This window comes from Ursus maritimus, unplaced genomic scaffold (genome assembly GCF_017311325.1).
Source record: "Ursus maritimus isolate PB19 unplaced genomic scaffold, ASM1731132v1 scaffold_1, whole genome shotgun sequence".
Taxonomy (NCBI): domain Eukaryota; kingdom Metazoa; phylum Chordata; class Mammalia; order Carnivora; family Ursidae; genus Ursus; species Ursus maritimus.
This window is the reverse complement of record NW_024423343.1, coordinates 95451579-95477858: the sequence shown is the minus strand read 5'-3', so window position 1 is coordinate 95477858 and position 26280 is coordinate 95451579. Positions and strand designations below refer to the sequence as shown.

Genomic DNA, 26280 nt, shown 5'->3' with positions numbered 1-26280 from the left:
CCAGAAAAATATTTCACTGAACCTTGACTCCTATAAAATGCTCTGTCAACCTGGAAGGTAATAGGACATTTTGGGAAATCCTGCTAGAGATCCATGATGCACATTTCACATATTAAAGGCTCTGAGAAACTTTATGAAAAGAGAACACTGTTCCTCAAAGATCCTGCACCAGATTGATTGATTGATTTTTATTTTATTTATTTATTTATTTATTTATTCATTCATTTTTTTCTCACAACACTGAGAAATATGCTCACACTCGGGAAATACTGTTCTGACCGTCCCTTCCACTCATCCTTATCTGTTCTCATTTCCCACCTTCCCTCTGGCTCTCGCCCCACCGTACACCGTGCACCTCACCATTTCCACCATGTGAGAGGCAGTCATTCCATAAATTGTGAACTCTGTTGGGGCAGAGGCGCTGTCCATCCTCACCATGATACCCCCAGAGTCTACACAGCAACAGACACATAGTAAGATTTTAATAAGTATATGGAATAAACGAATATTTGATAAATGTGTTGAATGAATAGGAGTGCATGAATAGAACGTTAACATCAATCACAAGTTCATAAATATATCCAAATAAAGGCATTTCAATAGTTCCCTGCAATATATAATTGGATACACTTTTATGTATCATTAAGCATCCCAATATATGGAAATTCACTTGTAAATGAAACATAATCAGAGATGTGGATTTTTGATCTGCTAAAGCAGGGGTTGGCAAACTTCTTCTAGAAAGGGTTAGGCAGTAAATATTTCAGGCTTTGCAGGCCATAGGATCTCTTTTGCAACTACTTAGCTCTGCCATTACATTGCAAAAATAGCCACAGAGGAGAACGATAAATAAACAGGTGTGGCTATGTTCCAGAAAATCGTTATTTATTCAAACAGGCAGAGGTGATCAATATCATTAGTCACCTACGAAAATGCCCAAATTAAGGGGGAAAAAAAAAAGATGGATAAGTCTTGGCAATAATGTAGAGAAATTAGAACCCTCCTACACTGATGGTAATGTAAAATGGTACTGTCACTTTGGAAAACAGTCTGGCAATTTCTCAAAAGGTTAAACAGAGAGTTACCATTTGACCCAGTAATTTGGCTTGTAGATGGAATGCTACCAAAGAGAAATGAAAACATGTATCCCAAACAAACACACAAAAGCAACTGTATGAATAGCAGTAGAATTAATGGTCAAAAGTGGAACTAACCCGAATTTCCATGAACTAAATAAATGAAAGATAAATAAAAAGTGGCATATCATGCAAAGGAATACTATTAGGCAATAAAGAAGAAATACAGTATTGATACCTGCTACAACACAGATAAGCCTCAAAAACAGTATACTAAGTGAAAGAATCAGGTACAAACGGCCATATATTGTACAATGTCATTTATATGAAATGTACAGAATAGGCAAATATGAGAGACAAGGCAGATAAGCATAGTCAACGGCTGGGGGGCTGGGGGAGGGTGGACGGCGGAGGAAGTGGGAAATGATTGCTAATATATTCCAGGTTTCTTTTTGGGGGGATGATGAAAATGTTCCACAATCAGATTATGGTGATAGATGCATAAGTCTGTAAACAGACTAAAAACAACTGAATTGTACAGTTTAAATGAGTGAACTTTATGGCATGCTAATTATATCTAATGAAGCTGGAAAACAAGCAAAAACAATCTTAAGTGGCAGAGTGTTTCCAATCCCCATGCTAATTGATTCATAATGCTTCTTTTTATTAGAGAAATAACTGAATTTGCCAAAACCTGAGTTGTACATCATCTTCTAAAGTGCATGGGTTTTATGAGAATGCATACGTATACAGACGCAGATGTAGATGAAAAACTCTTGGCCCACATTTTGGCGAATCACAGGCATGAGTTCAGAAAAATACCTGGATGCAAATAAACACAGCCTCCTGCCCCCGACAATGCAGAAACTGGTATATCTCTATTAGCCTGAATTAGCCATTGCCTCTGCTATTCACTATATACTTTCTTCCTAAAGTCCTTCCCTGATTTTCTGGATTGATGTCTAGATTCTAAGCATGAAGGACTGTGACTTACTGGCTCACTGATTATAGTCTCCAGAACTCGGTCTGGTACTTTTCAAAAATTTCATTCTTAATTAATATGCACTGAAACCGTGGAAGTAAAAAGTCTGTAAGATTTAGAATTAGAAAGGCCCAACTTTAAAACTTCTAGGATCCTCACCTATGGCATACGGCTGGTCCAAGCAGAGAAAGGAATGGAATGATACAAATTTTCCTATTTAATTCACAAAATATATATGAAGGATCTGTATAAACTCTAAAAAAGTGCTATGGAAATATCCAATGTAATGATTATTATGATTATTTAAGGCAGATGTGCCTTTGTCCATTTGTCTTTCTGTTTTTTTAGGTTAATTTTCTTGGAACCTGGGAGCAAGAGGTGTGAGTATGCACACACATAAGAAAGTAAATGCATTCAAGTATATTACAGACACGACTGCATGTGGCTGAGAAATCTAATTACATGGAAAACATTCTGTTACGTTAGATTATAGTTATGTAGAGATGGTGACCTGCTAAAGGCAGGTGTTCCATCACAGCCATCTTTGTAACTGCACCACTAGAACAACGGCTGGCATCTGGCTGAGGCTTCATGAACATTTCCTGTATTGAAAGGTTTGCTCCCTCGTATTATTAACATAAGTGTATTTTTTGTTTAAAAAGCATGACATATACTGTCTGCATATTAATCTAAAAACATGAAAAATTAGAACATGTCACTGATTCATAAAGGTATATTCAATCAGAAATGACAAAATTGGCTATACTGGATCTTATCAAACAAATAAAAATAATTTTATAAACTTCCAGATTGATGTAATGATTTATAGCCATATAATAGTAAGAATCCTTAAAAGAGAGACTCGAGGCTTATAGGAAGAATGTCTTAATCTGGAGACCATGAACCCAATGATAAGCTACACAGGTTGTTAGCCCTGAAATTATATGCAAATATGTGTATTTATGCCCTTATTTGCATTTTTCTAGGTCTATGGCTACCCACATGTTACGAATCATTTTTCCAAGGGTGCCTGGGTGGCTCAGTCGGTTAAGCATTTGCCTTTGGCTCAGGTAATGGTCCCAGTTGTCATGAGCCCAGCATCCTGGGATCAAGCCCTGCATTGGGTAACCTGCTCAGCGGGGAGCCTGCTTCTCCCTCTCCCTCTGCTCCTTTCCCCAACCCCACTCGTGTTCTCTCTCACTCACTCTGCTCTCTCGCTCTCTCAAATAAATAAATACATAAATAATCAATCTTTAAAAAGAAAAAAAAAGAATCATTTTACCAAACTGTTACAACCTCATCAATAAAGATACAAGAACAAAGATACAACATACTTGGAGTTTCAGGGACTCATCTTACCCTTTTCTGATACAAATTGCAACAAAGAGACTAAACACAAGGAAGCTAATCATTACACACTGATCTGGGTAATAATAGACCATGCTACACTCCACTTATAGGGAATAAACTCTTATACTTAACACCTACTGGGCAATATTTTTGCCTGTAGTGAAAATGGATTTCTTTCAGCTGACTTGATTAACAGGATGTATTTGCAGGCAGCTAGTCTAGAATGACTTAGGTGAAGGATTCAGGAAAGGACTGAATTTGTTATCCTAAAATTTAATGACATTTGTCTATAACTGGCTTTTTTTTAAAGCCCTGCACACCAACTTCACAGTAGGCATGATTGTTTGGTTCATCTACTGGGGTCTCCTTTGTGAGATATCTTTGAAAATGCTGCCAAACCCCTTTAAATCAGCATTTCCCAAAAAGTATTGTTTTGCACCTGCTCCAGGCAATGCTAATAGGTATAATGAAGAACACATTAAACATTTCCTAAATGTGATTGTCTTTGGAATCTTTGAGAGCCAGTTATTTTTGTACGATACTTTGAAAACATTGCTTTAACTCAAACCTGAGGAATGCAAATTTGTCATAGATCATCCACAAAAGTTATAATTAACCTGGCCTTAATAGAGAGAAGGAAAAAAAATACAACGACTGTCTTCTTAATGCAAAAATTAAAATCAACAATAACAACAAGAAACCTCTACCATTAAAAAAAGAAAAAAAACCCATTCATTCTTAGATGCATTGTTTTTGTTTGTTTTGTTTTGTTTTTGACAATCTTTTCTTTTTTTCCCCTCTAGAATGAAGTTTAAAGAGTGGAAAGGAAAATATTCCAAAACAAATAAAACATGGTTTATTTTCTTCCAAAGAGGGCCAAGGCCATGGCTCTAGAGGTATAAAGAAATATGAGGGAAATATTCGTGCATGCTCAAAAGTCAGTTTAGAGAGAAAAATATGAGTCAATTGATCTCTAGAATTGACCAAGGGACTGTAAGTAGATCGGACTCCATATGATACTATTAGTCCACTTTAGAAACCATGTTATCAGGAATAAATACTCACAATTATTTCTTCCATTTTAAAATTTACATTATAGATTTTACATTACAGAATTCCAATATCAAAATATTCCTTACATGTTTAAAATCCTCCTTACACCATCCATGAAGCTTACAATCTACAGAAATAGAAACTAAGCTCAAGGAAAAAACAGTCTACTTCTAAAATAAAGGGGGCCTCATCTTCCTTTTTTTCCTATTTAGACATGTTCCCTGTCAACTGTATGTCACAAAGCATTGTCTATTTATTATTAAAGAAAAGTAAAACATCATGCATTTGAAGATTACTAGCTAGAAATAATTACTATAATTTAAAATGCACTACTTTGTAATAGAAGGGTAATTGCAGTATTTATGCTTATTTCCACTTCTTATGAACACTGGCATTTAAGTTCAAAAGATGCCCAAAATAAAAATTGTTGGAAATGTCACCTAAAATACTTTAAAAGTTCATTTTCATTCTGTGATCCAAATGAGATGCTTGAGCACTAAGGTTCTCTACATCTTTTTTCTGCATTTGGTGTTTGGACCCAACAACAGAAGTAAGCACAAAAAGATTTCATGAGATGCATCATACGTCATTCATTGTCACCATTTCTCTGCCCCTGGATGAAAACCATGTCATTTTGAAATATAAAGGGCAAACTATGTTTTCAGAATGGGCTGCAAGTCTCTGGAGGTATTTAAGATTTGTGTTATTTGAAAACATTTCCTCCTATAAGAAACGATGTTCATAAAATAGGTTGACCATACATTCCAATTTATGCCTACCATACTGATGTAATTATAAATGAGAGCTTTCTTTATTCTCAAAAACCTGACTTGGACAATAAATTATATGGCCATTCTACCCTAATACTGTATTTCTCATGGAAATTATCGAAGTAACTGTGCAAAGATGTGATTAGGATAGAAGTTTCTGGGAAAGACGACATCACTGATCTTTATCACATATGAAGAAATAAAAATTTCAAAAAGGCATGCTTTTAAGCAAATGGATAGAGGATTATGACTCTCTAAGCAGTCCAGGAGTATTAACTCCAACAGAATAGTTAATATAGACAGGAAAGAATTATGGTTTCTTCAAAAAAAAGTATGACAAACTTTCTGTCTAGTTGACAGTGTTTTGCAGGCTTGATTTCTAACCATAGCATTTTATTTTTGCTTTGTGTTAGTCTTCTAGGTGACCATGTCAGATTTTCTACGATACGCAAAGAGTGAAAAACTCATGTTCTATAAATCCTACTTCACACTTCCGGTGGGGGAAACTAAAAGCTGGTAGCTATAGCTACCGAGACAATCTTACCTCTTTAAACTAAAACTTCGCCATATGTGCTATGACTTAAACAGAAGATTGTTCTTCTGAACATAAAACATGTGTGGGTGTGTATACAGAATGAGAAGGAGGAGAAAGTGGACAGGCAGGCTAGTTTAGCACACAGTGGGTAATGACATGTCAAGTTCGATCCTGGACCAGTGCTCCGTTTGGGAAGCAGGGTTTGCATCTCAAGTTGTACCACCCATTTTCCTGAAGGACAGCTGATATACATCGATGGCAGTGAGCAAAGAATTCGGAGATGAGAATGCCCATTAGTAACGTAGCAGTGCCAGAACGTTCCAACACACAAATATGGAATAGGAAGCAATTTCACTTTGAGGGCAAAACTGAACTCACAGAATAAATCTCCCTTCTTGATTCATATTTATTAAGAATACGGTTTCAACTCTGGAGCCGATTTCAATATCCTTTCCAAAGTTTTAAAATTACTCATTCATCTAGTCAATCAAAGAGTAACCAATTCTCAAGTGCCCCTCCATCTGTTGTTGGAAAACAAAGTTAGAGCAAAGTCTCATCTCCAGTGAGTTTACTGAAGAAAGCAGAATACTAAATACTGAACTCAATAAATGATAACAGGTGTTTTAATAGAAGTTCACAGAGAGTAAAGCAAGGGCACAGAAAAAGGCCGCTCTATGCCTGGATTAGAGAAAGGCTCACAGTCTAAGTGAATCTTGACTGAGCCTGAAAAGAAGAGCAGGTGACTAGAATAGCGGAGGGTTACACAGAAAAATCAGCAGGGGTAATGGCAGGACTGTTAGAAAGAGCTGGGCCTATTCAGAAAGTGATAGGTGAGTCTGCACTCGAGTATTGATCTTTTATAAAAAGGATGAGAGAACTGTCAGGAGATAGGAAGCACAGACAATGCCATGTGAAGGATATTAGACTTTTTTTTATTATTATTACAGATAATGGGGGCACATGAAGTATTTTAAGCAGAGAACTAATATGTCCAGACCTGAATTTTAGAACTATAAATGGTATGAACAATTGAAAAACAAGTGAACGGGGTTGCAATACAGATATTTCATCTAGACTTGGGAACACTACTCCATGAGGGTGATATCGGAGCTAATGTTTAGTTCAAAGAATGAACAGGAGCTGACCTAACAAAGAAGTCCTTACAGAGAGAAGGACGGATACTAGACATGCAGAAATATGAGACGTCATAATGTAGCATAAAGGTAGCGATAGGACGTTGTGAGAAATAGGACTGCAAGAAAAGGTACACTGAAGATTGAGAAGAAAACAGAATGCCATAAAGAATTTACACTTCCCCCTCACTATTGATGGCATGTAATTTGGGGCCACGATGGCATACAACTGCAGGGAGTTCTGTTTATATCACAGTTGAAATGAATGATAGCCCGTGACGTTTTGTGGTGCACAGTTGTACACAGGAATCCTAGAAAGTTTGAAGCACTGAAATCACACAACTGTCAGATTTGTATGTTAGATAAATGAGGACTCTGGCTCCACAGTGAATAGTGGATCTACAGAAAGAAAAATCAGAGCCTAGAGTACCTGGTAAGACCAGTGGTAGTGGACAGAGATATATTTCAGGGAGCAAATCTTACAGTAAGTGAAACCAACAGATGTGCCAACTTGTCCATTCCTCAGGACCTTTGAATTTGCTCTTCCCGCAGCATATAATGCTCTTTCTCCAACTCCCCAATAATCCCCTGGTTTCCTCATTCATAACCCTAAGTATCTCCTCTGCAGATAAGGCTTTTATGGCTTCCAACAGCCTCAGTGGTAATTTACAGCAAAGTTTACTTAACTGATACATTTCACTCAATGTACATTCTAGATAAAATGTTCGCCTCTGTTCACTCTATCCACTGACTGTTGTATGTTTTCTTTAAAACACTCATTCTAAGTAGAAAACATGTTCATCTCTTTACAGATTTATTGCCTCCTCAATCCCAACTCCTCAACAAGCATATAAGCCTCAGTCATGTCTATAACTAGATCCCAGCACCTGGAAAAATTCCCAATATACACATATTTAAAAGTATGTATATAAAGAATTTAATCTGTGTATATATAGACACTTGTATGATATACCATAGTAAGCATTTGGTTTTGCTCTCAGGTGTTATGCACTAAATCCATCATGACTATATTAAACACATTTCATATGCAAATAACTGTTGGACATTTGAAAAAAATGAATGAAGACTGGATCATTAAGTTTAATACTGGGGCATATGAAAAAGTGGGAGGGTCAATTAGGACTTTCTGGGTTCTAGCGTAGGTGACTAGGTATAAGAACAGGTTTATGGAAATATAATTTATTACATGTATATAAACTTCTTAGTATGTACATCAGACTTTTAATGGTGATGTCCAGCAGATGGTTGGTGTAAGAGACAAAAATTCTGGAGCAGTCTGGTCTGGAGTCTGTAGCATGGGACGGTGGTTGAACATGGGCAAATGCCCAAGGAGAATATGCAGTATAAAAATAAGACACTGGAAAACACCAATGTTGTTAGGAAAGGCAGAAGAAAGGTCTCTAAAGGAGTCAGAAAAGTAACTACCAGAGGGATAAGAGGCCAGCCAAAAGGATGTAGTTATCCGGGAAGATAAGGGAATAGTGGGGTCCAGAGAGAGATCGTGACCAACTTTGTCAAATGCTACAAAGAGACGAAAGAAAGAAAGAAAGAAAGAAAGAAAGAAAGAAAGAAAGAAAGAAAGAAAGAAAGAAAGAAAGAAAGAAAGAAAGAAAGATAGATAACGTGCAGTAACACTACAATTTGTGACACACACACACACAAATAAATACATATATATTTATGTATATATATTTGTAGATGGATAACTGCCGATTTAACACTAGGAAAGGTTTTGTTGTTACTTGTTTGTTTGTTTGCTTCAAGACTGAAATATATTTGTGCCGATCAGAATGTCTATATTCCCTTCAGTTAGAGCAGGGACACTGAAGAGGTGAAGCTGGTCCCTTACCTACCAGCTGACTAACCAAAGTCATCATGCTTGATTCTCTGTGACTCAGTTATCTCACTGGGAAAATGAAAAAAAGTATAACAGTATCTAACACATATATTTATGAGAATTAAATGAGGTAATACACAGATAACGTACTTAGCACACAATTACCACACAATGGATATTTGCTTTATGTGCAGAAGAATATTTTCATGATCACCGTTGCTCATTTCTATTCCCTAGGATAATACACTATGTTGCCCAGAATATGAGCTTCAAAGCTATCTTAGCACAGGTATGATGAAATGAAGCTGGGTATCCTGGTTTGGTATCCCAAAGCTGATTTACATAGTCTTAACAAATGAAGTTACTTTCCTATTTTATCTAAATCACAACTCATCAAATTTAAGCAGGTCTAAATAATTTAGAATTGCTAAAAACTTCACAGGCCCTATATCAGAAAGGAGAGAGCTCTAATTTTTGAAATGGCCAGTTTAACAACTCAGACTAATCCCATACATGTCTGACCTCTATTTAATTAATACTCACAACATTACTTTTTCAAAAATGTATTATCAAACTTAATTCTTCAACATAATTTCCATTCCAATTCCCTCTGGAAAGAAAAAGGAATGGGAGTTCAGGATGAAATTCCAAATTCCATGTTAAATCATTGACTCTTTTATTTGTCCAAAATATTAGGTTTGGCATTACTTTTCTCAATCCCTATAAATTTCAATGATCTTAAACAGATGTAACTTCCCAGTTTGAAACACTGGTTTCTAGATTTTTGTTTAATATGAAATGAACTGTTTTATTTATTTTTTATTTTTTTAATTCTTTTAAAGATTGTATTTATTTATTTGACACAGAGAGAGAAAGCCAGCTAGAGAGGGAACACAAGCAGGGGGAGTGGGAGAGGAAGAAGCAGGCTCCCAGCAGAGCAGGGAGCCTGATGCAGGGCTCAATCCCAGAACTCTGGGATCACGCCCTGAGCCAAAGGCAGACGCTTAACGACTGAGCCACCCAGGCGCCCCTGAAATGAACTGTTTTAATCTTTTATTTATATATTTTAAAATATGTTGCTCTGCCCTTTCTCTTTAACAATTATCCTCTTGCTTGGGTTTCTTTTTTTAAAGATAACTGCAGCAACTTGAGAATACATTTATTTTGTAATTCTGCGACCTTATGATCAAAAGTTGTATTTGCCTAGCCTGTGGAGTCAAGTGTGATGCAGCATATAACTCCATGCCATACTAGAATTTATATTCCATCAATCGGATAAGATAAACTTTTTTATCCCCCCAAAACATATGCTTCTATCTTAAAGGCAAAACAACCTGAATTTTTTTTTTAAGTGCATGAGATTATAAACAATAGTCAAACTTTGGAGAGAGCCCAAATATGTCCATCGACAGATAAATGGATAAAGAAGATGCGGTGTATATGTACATAATGGAATATTACCCAGCCATCAAAAAGAGTGAAATCTTGCCATTTGTAGCAACATGGATGGAGCGAGAGGGTATGATGCTAAGTGAAATAAATCAGAGAAAGACAAATATCATATGCTCTCACTCATAAGTGGAATTTAAGAAACAAAATGGATGAATATTTGGGAGGGGTAAAAAGGAGAGAGAGAGGGAAACAAATCATGAAAGACTCTTAACTGTAGAGAACAAACTCCTCATGGAGGGAGGTGGGTGGGGGATGGGCTGGATGGGTGATTGGCATTAAGGAGGGCACTTATTGTGATGAGCACTGGGTGTTGTTGTATATAAGTAATGAATCACTGAATTACCCAGAAACCAATAATGCACCATATGTTAACTAACTAGAATTTAAATAAATAAATAAATAAAAATTTATAAAGTGCATGTGTATATGTATCCATCCACATGTTTAAATTGACTGAATTAATATATATTACAGTTGGCCAGCAAATTTTCAGGTATAAAAGAAATATAACCAGTTTTCTGACTACTGTCTTACTATTAAGTATTTTACTTTTGCATTTCTTTCTTGGTAGGCTTTATAAATTTCAATACTTGCCAAAAATTTCAAATTCAGTTTATTCCTTTTTACAGAGAGCAATTAGGGAATCAATTCCATTTACAATAGCACCAAAAATCATATGTTATCTCGGAATCAACGTAACCAGAGAGGTAAAGGATCTATATTCTAGAAACTACAAATCACTCCTGAAAGACATTGAAGAAGACACAAAAAGATAGAAAAATATTCCATGCTCATGAATCGGAAGAATAAACATAGTTAAAATGTCTATGCTACCCAGAGCAATCTACACTTTCAATGCCATCCCGATCAAAATACCGATGACATTTTTCAAAGTTTAAATTCTTATTCCCATTTTTTGTCTTTGTTTCACCTCAGAGTTACTTAATTTTTTACTTTTATTTACTTTTTGTTTCTGACATGTTCTCAATTGCTCTTTTAAAATTTTATTTATTCCTATTTTTTTTCCAGCCAATTTTAGGGTTAACTTCTTTATCTTACTGGCTCTTGGCCGTTTTTTAAAACTTTTCACAGATCCAAGAGATTATCACTTCTTCTCAGAACCAGTGGGATTCTGAAAGCATCTGTCTATAGAAGAGACAGAGAATATAAGAAGCCCAGAGGAGGGGAAAATATCTTTGGAATTTAAGAGAAGAAGGATGAGCTCTTTTAAGAGGCACTCATTCTCAGTATTTTACTTTTTGTCTTTTCCCAACTAGATACCATCTAATTAAGAATCCCTGAACACAAAGATTACCCACTCACTCAGCCGGACGACACTCAGCACCGATGGCTGAAGACATGAAGCTACTCAGCTACTAAGTATTTTGTTTGTGATGGCATCTTAGGATTACAGCAGGTACCGTGTAACCTTCACTGGTCACAGTAACAGGGTAGTTCCAAATATATATATATGCAAATATTTTTGCTGACTTGCAATAATTTTACATGGATCATTTCTTTTTCTCCACCTCTGGGTACATACAATAATTATTTATACATGATAAAGGAGGTGACAAATTCAGAAACAGGGAATTATAGGGCTATTTGACTAGTCTACACAATCATTTAATATTTATTATCCATGCAAGCATTTTAAATGCATAGGTATCCGGCATTCACTGCTACCCAGGTGCCAAATCTCTGTGCTTACTTCATGGGCATTTGGGAAACTTGTACTCTGGTTGTCAAGTGCCTTTAAGCAAGTCACTTCACGTCTCCAAGACAGAATACCTAGTCCTATAAAATAGTGGACTTCAGAGAAAATTTTAACCAGCAGTCCAGGGTGATTCTTGCAGGCAGACTAACTGTGCCTGACTACAGTAAGAAGACAGATCTTACAAGGTGAATTCACAGCTCTACCCCAGAACTATCCCACCTAAAATACTCTCAACATTTTTGAGAGACATAAGCTGGGAACTGATCTCCAAAGTTATATCCAATTATAAAATTGCATAAGAAATAAGTTTTAAACATGATTACAGTAGACACTTCAGTTCTCTGCTCATCTCTCTTTGACCCTTACACCTCAGCGCATGTCCTGAATTCTACCTGATAATACCTTTGTTGCTCTGCCCCCACGATTTCTTCAATTTCCCTTCAGCAGTCCATAGAAGTGCTTGGTAACGAATGTCCCTGGGGTCACCTTTATTTTTTTATTTTTTAAAGATTTTATTTCTTTATTTGAAAGAGAGAGAGAGAGATAGCAAGAGAGCATGAACGGGTGGCGGGGGGAGTGGCAGAGGGAAAGGGAGAATCAGACTCCCCATCACACAGGGAGCCCAACACAAGGCTCAATCTCAGGACCCTGAGATCATGACCTGAGCCCAAGGCAGACGCTTAACCAACTGAGCCACCCAGGCACCCCTAGAGTCACCTTTAAATCTTGAATGATTCCACCCCTGTGTGTCCTCTGGGCAGACAGGGCAATAACTGTGAAGCATGTGTTTTATACAATTTACCATGGCTTCTCAAAAAGGATTAAATTCTGGTTTCTCCAATGCTAACATGCTTGACAATGTACCCTTGACAACGTTCCTATCCTTCCCTGTCCCAGTTTCTAACTGGGGTTCCTTAAGCTCATTTCCCAAATAATCTACTTCTACCCAAATCCATGCCTCAAAGTCTGCTCTTGTGGGAATGAATGCAAATGACACAGTGATGTATTGGTGCTCAGCGTTGAAGAGACTCAGAGAGGGGATGTATCTTAGCATTTGGTCAAGCTGTCAGAAGAAGAGTCTCTGAAGATGGAGGCTTGTGTCAGGGAATTGAACTGGAAGGGAGAGAGGAGAACACTGGAAGATTGAGCCCGCTCTGTGCATGGGTGCCTTGAAATCGCAGTGCAGATTTTATATCATGGAAAGGCAGGAATCATATTAGATAAACAAGCTGGAAGCACTTATCCATAAAGAACTCATGGACACTGAGGCACAGAACTGATCTGATGATAGAATAACGTAAGAGTTGCTATACAGCAAGGACCAAAAGATACTTTATCAGCATATAGAAGTCAGAAACCATAGATGCATTGTGCCTTCAAATATGCCCTGAGTGTTTATTAAACACTGGGCCAAACATTGGAATTTCCTGAGCTTCATTGATGAATATGAGACTCCCACCTGGTCACCCACCAAATTGGAAAATACCATGGCAGAAACTTCCAGTAAATGGAGAGATTTCCTTTCTATCTATATAAAAATAGCATCCAAGCATCTGGCTTTCCTAGAAATCACTCCAGCCGCAAGTTACAGAAACAAACCACAAAACACTATGAGAATATAATTCCTTGAGCTCTTGGCTAAATACGCTTTCTCTCATCAGCAAACTATAAAAGTCATGTAACATTCATGGTTATAGTCATTAAAAGAAAAAGAAACTCATTCTTTGCTTTATGTCCCATTTTATACAATTGATTTATCAACTCTGCCGAGTGGAGAGATTATTCTTAAAATTAACAGTTGTGATATTTTTACTGTGATTGAGTGGAAAGTGATGGAAGTGGTAAAAAACAAACAAACAAACAAACAAAAAAACCCAAATGAAAACCAAGACACTTGTGCTCTGCATTTTTAATGCATCTAACTGTCCTAGGCATACCAATCTCTCTACTTCATAAGTTCACTGAAGCTCACATATATATTTAAAATAAATATCAACACACACAACTTCATAAGAGAAACATGGTTAGACTGACTTTACAGAGGAGGAAACTGAAGCTCAGAGACATTAGTAATTTTCCAGGATCACAGCAATTATGCAGAAATGAGATTCCAATCTAGGTTTTTCCGACGGCAAAACACGCTTCCCACTTGCTATATTTTGGCAGAAGATACCACCAATTAGAAGTTTTTGATGTGAACTTGAAAGATACATGTTGCTTCACTACGTGTATGGAAGAAATGTGTAAATGAAATTACCGCTATAATGATGCAGTTTCTAGTGGACTTCACACACACACAAATACAAACTTCAGGATTGAGGTCATTTAGCCAAACCATGTTGTAAAATAACCCTGCAAATAGTTACCTAGAAACTCACAAGGGTAATCATCACACTAAACTAAAGCAAGGCTGTATTCTAATCAAACACTCTTGATTTCCGGAATGACATTCCACCTTTGGTCCAAAGGACAAAATCCTGGCAAATAGTCACCAAAGGCCTACAGTACTGGGTCTTATTTTTGTAAATGAGATTTTGTTTGGATTATTTCATGCTTTATTAAAACATTAATTTGGTCATATTAAGAAGAGGTCAAGGCAAGCACATAGTTAGAAGTTGACTGGAATATAGGACTATGGATTTTGACTAGACACATGTCCCACTATGCCTGTATATGATGAGGGCCAGAGGGAAGTGACACAGGTGGAAATCATGTTCCTGCCATATTGTAAATGTACCTCATATGGTTAAAAATGTATTCTGAATGGTTACATTTCCTCCACCATATCATTCAGCAATCCTAACTCTGGGTAGTTCTCCAAAATAATTGAAATTAGGATCTCAGAGAGATATAAGCACTCCCATGTTCACTGCAGCACTCACTATTCATGATAGCCAAGATGTGGAGACAACTGCAATGTCCACTGATGGGAAAAATGGACATAAAAACAACAGAATAGATTTCAGCCTTAAAAAAAGAAGGGACGTTTGCTGTATGTGACAACATGGTGAACCTTGAGGACATCATGCTAAGTGAAAGCAGCCAGTCACATAAAGACAAATACTGCATGATTCCACTTATATGCAGTATCTAAAATAGTCAAATTCACAGAATCAGTGTGAGGAATGGTGATTGCTAGAGGCTGGAGGGTGGGGGAAATGGGAAGTTAATTATTATTAATCAATAGGCATAAAGTTTCAGTGACTTAAGATGAACAAATTCTAATGAATCTTCTGGACATATTATACTCACAGTCAAAAATAACATAGTGTACACTTGAATATTTAAAAGGGTAGATCTCATGGTAAATGTTTTTGTTTTTGTTTTCATGTTAAACGTTCTTAACCGTATTATAAAAAAAATAATAAAGGAAGGAAGGAAGGGAGGGAGGCAGGAGGGCAAGAAACCGAAAAATCATTCATCTAATATCTGTTAAGATACCAAACTGAGAGTCAAGAGAGATGTGTTCTAGACTTGGTTCAAACCTTACCTCTCCATTCGGCCTTGAGTAATGTTAGAGCCACCAAGAGATCTCAGAGGCCACCAAGTTCAGTATTTTCATTTTCCAAGTTTTAAAAAAAAGAAGTCTCCTAAAAGTGAAATGATAGACTCAAGGCTCTAGAGGCAACCCCCCTAATAAGTAGCCAGGCTAATAATACAGGGCTTCTGACTCCAAGAACAGTGCTTTTTAAAGGTTATGGGCTGCCCTCTTCCCCACACCCCCCGGCTTATGATATGGCCTCAGCAACATGAGTCTAAAGTTTGATCCTAAAATTCAATCATTCTGTGATATTCCCCTATCTGTAAGCCACAAGAGTGGAAGCACGAGAGAAATCTGAGACCATACATATTCATTTGAAGAACTTAAAAGTCATATTGTTATAAAGGAGTTTCATTCAAGGAAGAAAAATAAAATAGGTCAGCTTTGTATTCAAAGCCGAGAACAGACACTAACTTCTGTCGTCAACAAGGCTGGGAGGGCAGGAAAAACAGTTTCGGGATCAGGCTTTTTGCGGAAATGTTCGCAAAGCCATAATTACTGTGGTGCTGGAGTCGGCTCCCCAAGATGCTATATTTCATCCCCTTGAAGATATTAATTTACTTTTTGAAATGTTCATTGCTTAGATTAAGATTGGGTTTTTGAAATGTGCTCCCACATAATTTATGCAGGAGAAAAATACGCTCTTCCCCTGAAGTGCAGAATACTAATTTGAAAATGATCTATTTTCTATAATCATTTTACATTTCATTCCCCTACTAAAAAGTTAGGATCTTGGTTATTTTTTTTTTCTCTTTCATTTCCTGCATGAAGGTTTTTTATGCACTACAATTCAAGAATATTAGTCACACAATCCAGCTTTTATTAAAATTCTATTTCCTCTTCACTGTGAGAATGTAAGCCATATCGATCTGATGTAATATAGATATGTAGACAAAAAGACCGATGTCTTAAGATACCAATTTTCAACCATTGTCAAGTGGTTGGATTCATTTCCTGACATGCCTAGAAATATCGATGTTCTACTAAGAAGTATGCGTTCTAAAGATATTCATTTTGGTCACTATTGTTTTTCTCTTTTTTTTTTTTATCCATCTATTTTTTGCTCTTAGCTTTTCTTTACCATCCGACACAGTACTTGCAATTTTACAGGACTCTTGAAGATATGACTACAAAGCAGCCAATTCCAAGCATTCCTATCCTCTTTGCGCCATGGTCGTGGTGCCAGGGAGCAGACAATGAGGATTTAAAGGGGGCATAGCTGGTCCTCGGGTAACTCAAGCTCTCTTTCAGCAATTAAGATGCTAACCATTTACAAGCACTTTAGGAAGCAAAGATCCAAGACATGTAGTTTCATTCACAGGGATAGATCCAAAACATATTCTTTTTCAAATACTAAGATCCCCACTCACGTAGCTCTTTGTTAGCTGTACCGGAAATAGTTCTAGGATTCACTTCATAGTAAGTGTGTGTTCACCCGTGTACACTCCCCCCCACACACACACGGGCATGCACACTGCTCATGGTAACTAGTCTCCGAGACAGCCCCCATGATGTTTTTCTCCTGGTATTCTTACCCATGTCAAGTCTTCTCACTCCATGAATTAGAGTTAATCTCAGCAACTAATACTATAATTGTGAACATAATCTGTGACTTCTAAGACTAGTCAAAGAAGACATTTCCTCTGCTGTGGGCTCTCTCTTGAACCACTCACCCTGTGGAAAGGCAGCTGCTACAACCTGAGTCTTAAATGGCCCTAAGGAAGCGACCCATCTGCCTGCCATCTGAGTGAGTGATTCATGAGTGATCCTTGAGTACCAGTCAACCCTGAGCGACTGCAGCCATGGCTAACATTTTACCTCTAATCTCATGAGAGACCCCATCTACCCAGTTAAGCTACTCTCATATTTCTGATCCGCAGAAACCACATGAGATAACAAATCTTTAATATTGTTTTAAGCTACTAAATTGGTGGATCGCTGGTCATACAACAATCGATAAATATTACACAGTGTTTTCTCAATTTTAAAATTTTATATATTCTCTATTGACTTCCCATGAACAAAAAGGAGGATGTAGCCCTCATATATCCACTCTTATCCCCACCAACAACCACTCATTCCCCATCTGTCCATCCATTCAATGTACGTATATTATAATTTTTTAGTAGGTAAATATTTAGTTTCACTATTAATTATTATATAAATATTATTCAGAGCTGAGCCATTACATTTTTTTTTAAATGTGAATCATTTTTGGTTCCACTAAAGTAAATAATTCTTTCTTTAAGACAGTTTTTTCGGGATGCCCAGGTGGCTCAGTCAGTTAAGAGTCTGCCTTCTGCTCAGGTCACGATCCCGGGATCCTGGGATCCAGTCGCGCATCGGGATTCTTCCTCAGCAGGGAGCCTACTTCTCCCTCTGCCTGCCACTCCTTCTGCTTGTGCATGCTCTGTCTGACAAATTAATAAATAAAATCTAAAACAAAACAAAACAACAGTTTTTTTTTCTTAGTATTCTATGTAATGAAAGCTCATTTATTCCCAAACTCTCCACATGGATTGCAAATATAACAGTAGGCTCTGGTGTTCTATCAGAGTGCTTGCTTATTTATTATTTATTTACTATTTTATTTTTACTTATTTTTAACTTGGTCACATCTACATGACAGCCCACCATTATTGTGATTCTAAATGCCATCCTGAGAGTCTCTCCACTATCATCCTAATAATTCCCTTTTCATGTCTCCTTTGATGGATCCTCTAACTTCTGGATACTAATCTCAGGTCTTCTTTCTTTGTGATTTTCATACATTTTCCCCCCCTGAAACATTATCTAGTAGTTTCCTGAGAAAGTTGTTGTTTTGAGATCTTGTATATCTGGAAATGTCTCCATTCTAACATTATTCTGTATCGTCAAGGTATGGATCTGTACCTTGGGAATAATTTCCCCTCTGTATTTTGAGGGTGCTTCCCAATGCCTTGTAACATGTAACACTGCCATTGAGAAAACTTCTGATATTCCATCCTCTGTACTGACAAATCTCTTGGTTCTTCTCTATATAATTTTAGAATCTTCTCTTTTTCTTCTGCATTCTGGAGTTTCTTAATGTGTCCTTGTATGAATGTATGCTCCACCCCCCCATCCACTGCTATTAGTACGCAGTCTAGAAACACATATCCTTCAAATGTAGAAAGTTCTAAAAATTATTTTAGAAATAGTTTCTTTTCCATTTTCTCTGTGATCTTTCTGGAATTTACATTGACCTACATGGATTGGTCTTCTATTTGTTTTAATTTCTCCCTTTGTATTATATATCCAAATCTTTGTTCTTTTTCAGTATCTTAAATTTCATCTAATAAAATTTGTATTAACTTAAAAAATTGTATCCATCGGAGTTATTTGAAATTTCCAACACTTTTTTTTCCCTCTTCCAAACATTCCTTAACATAGCATTTTCCCATTAACTGAAGATATTTTGAACTTTATTTGTGGATATTAATGATACTCTTTTCTTCTTATATTCCCCACACTGTCTCTGTTACTTTCATGTTTTCTTTCTCTAGTTTGCTTATTATCGTTTCTTTCATGTTGAAATAACCTTCTTCACACTATCTGATCATCACTGATCTATTCACATTTAAGAAAGAGACACTAAAAGCTGATTGGAACTTCTTATCATGGACATAGTTTGAGGAATGATGATCCTCCTTGTAGATCGATCAGATGGTCATTTTACTTGGGATCACTGTGTGGCACCATCTGTGAATCTTTTCTCTTGGACTGTTCCATTCTCAGATAAGAGCCCTCCAAATTCCTTTGTGAGACAGTAGAGTTAGCAGGCAGGCTTTCTGGATCTCAGCTGGGAAAAGAAGCAGGAGGTATCTTATGATTCAGGATAGAGACTATCACTTTCTCCCTGTTTAGTAAGCTCCTGTACCCTCATACGATTTGGTTTTATTCCACCATGTTTAACTAGAAGTCCAGGCTACTCCATTTTGGGATATCTTTAAGCTTTAGAATAGTTAAATATATTGAAGTTAAATCTCTGAATGATTTCCACAGGATATGGGGCTTGTTTCCTGGGTTGCAATATATGATATACACACCCAGGCACCAGCTTTGCTGTATTACTCCCATCAAAGTGTCCTCATATACCATTTATCAGACACTGTGAACATATATCTGGGGCACGGACTAGTATACTATATGAGGCACAGGTTGAACATGTATTAATGAATAAAAGACGTGCGATGTGGAGCTCACAATCTAGTGGGAAAGATACACATTAAAGAAATGAATTGATGATATTAAGTTGTAACAAATGCTAAAGTATGTAAGAAATATAGAGTGAAATGAAAGCTTTATCTGATCGTATTTTTACACATTACTTCTAAACATGCTACCAAAATGACTTGAGAATGTTTTTTTAACAGCCACATTATGTTATTGACTGATAATGTATGATAGGTAATCAATTGAAGTGTTCATGTTTTGTTTTTTTTTTTTTTTTCCACATAGACAGTTGTTTAAATAGCTCCTCTCCCTACGGATCTGTATAAATATGTTTGCTTTCATTGGTTTCCTTTTACTAAATGTGAGCTTTTATTCCTTTTTGTGAGAAAACATCTAATTTCCTACACTTTGAGATATATTTAACTTGTATCATTTTCCAAATATGCTGGCCAAGTCTCCCAGAATTATGCCATCTACAAACATGATAAGTACACCTTCTTTGACATTAGTATCCAAGTCATTGACAAGATGAAAGAGATCAGGGTAAAGCCACAAGAGTACTTCATCTGAGCTAACATCATCTCATTAATCAAGTTCAGGCTTTAATTTTTAAAGTTTTCTGTGAATCTTTGATTTTGCTTCTCACAACTCTTCTTCTTTCCCACTTTCAGATAATTTGGAATCACAGACTACTTAAGAGTCATCGCAACCTGAGATGGTTAAAGACACACTAGATTGCCACTGACCACGTCCAATCGAGGCGAAAGAAGAAAATGAAAAGCTCATTCTTTCTTCTTTTTGCCTGACATGCCTTTTATCACTTTCTATCTTCCAAAGTCGTAATGGACAAAATTTCTGTGGGGTCAGAATTCTGCTGTAGGAACACATATACCAGATTCTCGCCAGGCAAGCAGAAACCTGCTTGAGAACTAGCTCAGGAAGTCAGCACTGGCTGGCATTCACATCCCGTGCTTTTAACTCTGACTTTTGTGATATCTTTCTAGACAGGGATGAATCTAGTGAACAGATGTACCACCTTTCCTAGCTGCTTTTCCGTTAAAAAATCCTAGGCTCATTTGAACTCAAAGTGTTCTGCTATTAGAGAGGTTGAGAGTCCTCCAGCCAAGTGTTAATGAGTAGCTGTAATCCACCGCGAGATCCAACAACCCACCTCTCAAGAGGAGAGGGAGAGAAACAATTCAGAGAAAAGCAATCAGTACTCAGTGACAAGTTACACAGGATGAAGCAGACAAGGAAAAACAGGAACACATTTTGGCTTATATTTTACAGTAGTGTCGTTTGGTTTAGCTCGATTTTATCTTCTAGACATACAGTTCAATTTGAATCTATTATTTTAGATAAAATGATGCTTGAGATGTTAATGAAAACTTATTTTAATTTTCTATGTAGCTTTCAAAAATTAAAAAAAGTGTGAAAGTGCACACTGAGAAATATCTAATGATTATGTTTCTCCTGTAGAATCTTAAAAAAAACATTTTTTTTGCTTGTTTCAGGAATTAAGATTGCTTCTTAAATTGTTATCAATGCTTAAAAATAAATGTTATTGAGCAATTATTTCTGAGACAATATAATTTTAGTTTTGTGAATTACCAATACGAATGTTAATTAAAAATGCTTTAAAAATATTATGTTAGGAATCAGTCGGTACCTTTTTACTAACTTATATGTCAATTTAAATTTTAGCTAGAGTTCTTCATATTACCAACAACTCCGTAGAGAGACACATAACATCTAAAGATATAGAGGATAGCAAAGGCATTGAAACTAGAAGTCATGAGATCTGGGTTTGAATCTCTGTGTGACTTTTAATTAGGCGTGTAACCTGTCAGAGCTTAGTTGCTGATTCTGCCTGATACATAATAATTTCCATTCATGGTGCCACTGGGGAGTTGAAAGAGAAGATGAACTCATCACATAGTAGGTACTCCAGAAATACTGACTGAATTTGAGTTTAAAAGGCAAGGCAAACGTTCCTGTTCCTAAAATAATTTACTTGAGTACATTTTACTTTCTTTGATTCCAAGATGGGAATATTCTGGGCTGGAATATATCATGGTTTGACAACTGGTAGGAACCACTCATCTTTCTCTCCTTCCTCTTTCCTTCTTTTCTTTTCTTTGTAGTTTGTTCCACACTAAAGAAGAGGGAAACCGCTCTCAAATGCCAAGTCCTTCACTTAAATTTGAGAGGAAAATATCCTTTTCTCAGCATGGACTGAAACAGAATATGAAAAAAAAAAGGTAGAAATAGCATAAAACTGGGAAAATGTTTACCAAAAGGAAAAAAAAAAAATAAGAAGAACCTAGAAAGACTGGAGTTAGAGGCTCTTGATTACAGCAAAAAGCTTAATTCAAATTTGGAAGCCTATTCCATTACTATGTAATGCCAGTAAGTCAACAGATTCTGTAAGATTCCAAGTCATAGTCATATCTAACTACCAAGATGGGTGAAGAGTCTTCTAGAGACCATGTGCTAAATGAATGGTAAATCAAGTAATATATAACCTGTTTCCAGAAGCAAAGAATGACTAAGAGAAAGACCTAGATACAAGATGAAGGATCACAAGTCTGTTATATATTCTGTAACACTCATGAAGATTCTTGACAAGAAAAATGGGTTTAGGAAATGACAAATCCCAAATTAGGTACTTCTCAAAAATTTTCAATTATGTACATGCCAACGTCAATTTCTATGAAGACATTTAGAAAAGAAATAAGCAATGGAATTTTATTTTGGGAGCATGGAGCATGTGAGAGGACGTCATGTGCAGGCTGTTTTGTTTGATGGTTGGTTTCTTTACCCGCACAGTTGGTCAGTTAGGACTCACAATGGTTACCTCTGGATATTTGAGAGTGGTATAATTTCAATATTGGAGACTCCCAACTTTTGCTTATGTGTTATGCCTTTGAAGCATGTTTCTTTTTTATTTTTTTTCCTCCTTTTTCCTTCTTTCCTCTTTTTTACCTCCTTTCCCATCTACCCTTCCACCTTCCCTTCTACCAATTCCTCCATTTATTCTCTCAGACTACAAATTTTAAATGTAAAGAAGTACTATCCCTCTCTGGGTGGGAAACATCACAGGAGTTCAACAGAAAATTATCCAGAGGCTAATAGGTCCTACTTCTTATCCTTAACAAGTTTGTAGTTACTGAAATATGTACTGTACAGTTAAATTCTATATTGAGACAAAAACAGAAATGTTTTGAGTTTTAAGAATGGGCAATAAATGAGGATTTGGGCAGATCAGGAAATAGAAATTGGCTTTATTTAAAACTTTTATTTTTAACATTCAGGGAGACAGCATTGGGTGATAGAAAAGTTTAACATTTGGACCTTCATCTCACAAATTGTGTCTATGTAGAAAAATTATGAAATATAATAGGTCTAACGCACAGTCTTCTCAACTTCAAAATGAGAGAAAAATATAACTAATGTGTTTCTTATTAGCTTTAAATTTAAAAACGTATGGGGCATCTCAGAAACTGATAACGCACAATGAATGCCTGTTAATCATCATCTGCCCCCAAAGACAATTCTGAAATTCATTCATTTTTTAAAGGTACAGCCATGATCTATCCACTCCTGTAAAACTGGCTAATACTGATGATTACTTTTCTTTGTACCATTATCATCATCTAAACATCCTCATATTTTGTTGTGAGGAGATCATGGAAGATTCCAAAGAACTCATCTTTAAGCAAGAAGTTATTAAAAAAAAAATGTGGGTTATGAAGTCACTTATTCAATTATAACAAGCATTTTAAAAATAAGAAAAAAAAATGCAATGGAAAACATTATAATTCATTGCATAACTAATGTTTCCTGAACTTTTTGTAGTAAGAATGAGAGATGCATGGAGACTGTCAGGGGATAAATAACCTTAACAGTCTTATAAAGGAGTTTGACAAGGTGGCAGCAAAGAGGTAGTTATTTAATGTTTTCAAAGAATAAATAACATGATACAAAAGTATAATGGGCAAGAATATTGATACTGGCACACTGGAAGAGAGTGAGATAATAGTTAAGAGACTCTTGCAGATATAGGATCATGAAATAAAAAAGGCTTGGGTTTAGGTGATGGTATTCAAGGTGAAGGAGGTGGAATAAATCTGAGTGACATTTCATTGAGGGAAAGAGATAGTGCTTGTGAATCACGATGGCAATTACCTTGACAGAACAGAACTACAGTGGCTGAGCAGTTCAGGCTCGGAGTGTTGTTATGTTGCACTGAGTGGGCAAGGAGTCTAGGGTGAGAGAGTCCCTCTGGGGTCAGAGAAGAAATGACAGGTGTGAGAACTGCAATTCAGCAGCTTGATATTAAATCAGAAGTTGAGATAGTTTCCTATGTAAGGTTGATGCCAAAAGACTAAAATTTCTAAGGGATAAATAGGGAAGGGTAGAAAGTTGATCTATACTGAAAATGGACTTCTCGACTACCCCCTCAGGAGGACAACCTAGAGAATCAGCTGTCATCCCTTGTTTTGCATTTAAAAAGCACGATTTGGAGTCACACAATATCAATTTGTTTGAAAAGGCATCTACAGATCCTGCAAGATCGCACTGTTTCAAAAGGTACTGTTGTCAAAATAGCTCGAAGAGAGGTTGATTCAGATTATGGTTTGTCCCTTTCTTTGTGTTTTCTCCAACAACCAAGATACATTTACCTCTCTGCTTTTATAAACCAAGTCTTTACGAATTCATGTTCTTATTCAACATTCAGTTGCTGATGGACTTTATGTCTTTCTTAAGAAGTCAACACCTAGGTGTTTACCTTAGTTTAACTTTGTATAGATAACTGCACCAGACTTAGAGTCTGGAGAGATTGTTGTTTGATAAGTGCCTCTTTATAAAAATTATCTCATAAATATTTTACCTTGTAGACAAAAAAACAAACCCTGTGCTTATCCCACTTCTTGGATAGTAGGCCAAATTTCTTCCTAAATCAAACTCCTAAGGAAGAAATATCACTGCTCTGAAATGGCTAAGATTTATTTTGCACAAAGTGCAGTTTTTAAAATATGCCAGCATTGCACGTGGCAGGACTGTACCTCTTCTCTGCTCTTAGGCTGACATGGTAATAGCTGTCAGGAAAACCAAAGAAAAACATAGCTGAAGAGAGGCCAAGTTCTTCCAGCCAAGTTTTCTTAGGTCCAAATGTTACACAGATGCATGAGCTGACACCTTATCTTACCTGCCTCTTCAGACACTGGGGAGCACAGAGAAAGCTGAGAAAACAGATCTGTCCTATTTTCTCGGTTACTACCACTGTCAGAGTTGAGACTGGACTCCTTTCTGTGCCGTTTCCAAGTCACGATCCACAGACAATATGGTGTCCCTGTCACCAGCTAAAGAAAGTACAAGACAGTGACGTGGTGCATCTTGACTAGGAAATGTTGATGCAAATCTAGACTTTTTTTTTCTCCAGTATTTCAATTATCAGATGGGGAAATTTATATGGATTCATTAGTTTTTAAGTGGCAATACTTAGAATATTGGCAAGGATAAAAGCAAATGTGATTTGCAATCACTCCAGGTAGAAGAGCCAATGTACCAACTTTCTGAAGGTAATATTACCAATGTATACCAAGGACTTGAATAATAATCATTTATCTTAAATTATTTACTTTCAAGCTAGTCAATAATAATTATATTTCATGGAAATTACTTCGAGAAAATAAGACAGCCATATGCCAATTTATGTGTATGTCTATTCACTGCAATGCTATTTAAAACAGCCAGTGACTAAGGGGCTTTTCAGGGCACTAAATGAATCCCTTGCAGATGTGATTAAACCAATTTGCAAAACTCTGACTTCTTCCCTGCAGCCATTGTTATGTGATCTGTCTGTACCCAGACTACACAATGACTGACACCTTGAAAAAAAAAAATATATATATATATATATTTCATATATATATATATATATATATATATATATTTCTTACATAAAACATATGCCTGCAAGGAAGACCTTCTTTCCCTTTCATAAAAATCCAGTCTCATAAGATCAGCAAACTCACATGAAGAAGTAGAAGGAAAAGTAAAGGCAAAATTTATATTGCTTGAAAGAGCATAAAGAAATGCCAAAGAAAGTATTTTTGAAGAAATTCTCTTAGATATTGAATGAGATACTCTTTCTCACTAGACACAGATGTTGAGATAAACAGAAAATAAAGGACTGAAATAAACTAATATGATGTAAATTTGATTATAAAGTCTTTACAAGATTCTGGGTTAAAAATGTACATTGACTTCAGAAATGTATACATTCCTGTATCACTTTTTGAAATATTCATTATGTTTTCTTATATACAAACTTGTCATTCCATGAAAGTATTCCATTCCTTCAGATAAAGACCGTATCTAATAGGTCTTTGAAGCCTCAAAATATATACAGGTGAATGAGATTATGAGAGGCATCATGACTTAGTGCCTTCTATCCTATTGAAAACATTGACTTTCTCAGAGGCTGTTAAATTCTTACTTGCATTCAGGGTATTATTCATGGAAATGTTAATTTTTGAGGAAAAAAGAAATCTAAGAGGTGATTTAATACAAAATATATCTAATTTCACAGTTGAAGAAACAGAGGCCTTGA

At 36.3% G+C, this 26280-nt stretch overlaps 1 protein-coding gene across 2 annotated transcripts in view; it reads right to left on the bottom strand.

Annotated features, from left to right (window-relative positions):
• Nucleotides 1–26280, bottom strand: part of DPP10 (dipeptidyl peptidase like 10) — a 618096-nt gene that overhangs the window by 204693 nt on the left and 387123 nt on the right. The window contains exon 6 of one of the 2 annotated variants that reach the window (XM_040645663.1): nt 8745–8757. The exons of the other annotated variant lie outside the window; for it this stretch is intronic. Within the exon in view, the coding sequence (XP_040501597.1) occupies nt 8745–8757 (13 nt within the window). The remainder of the gene's footprint in view (nt 1–8744; nt 8758–26280) is intronic. 2 annotated transcript variants of the gene reach the window in all.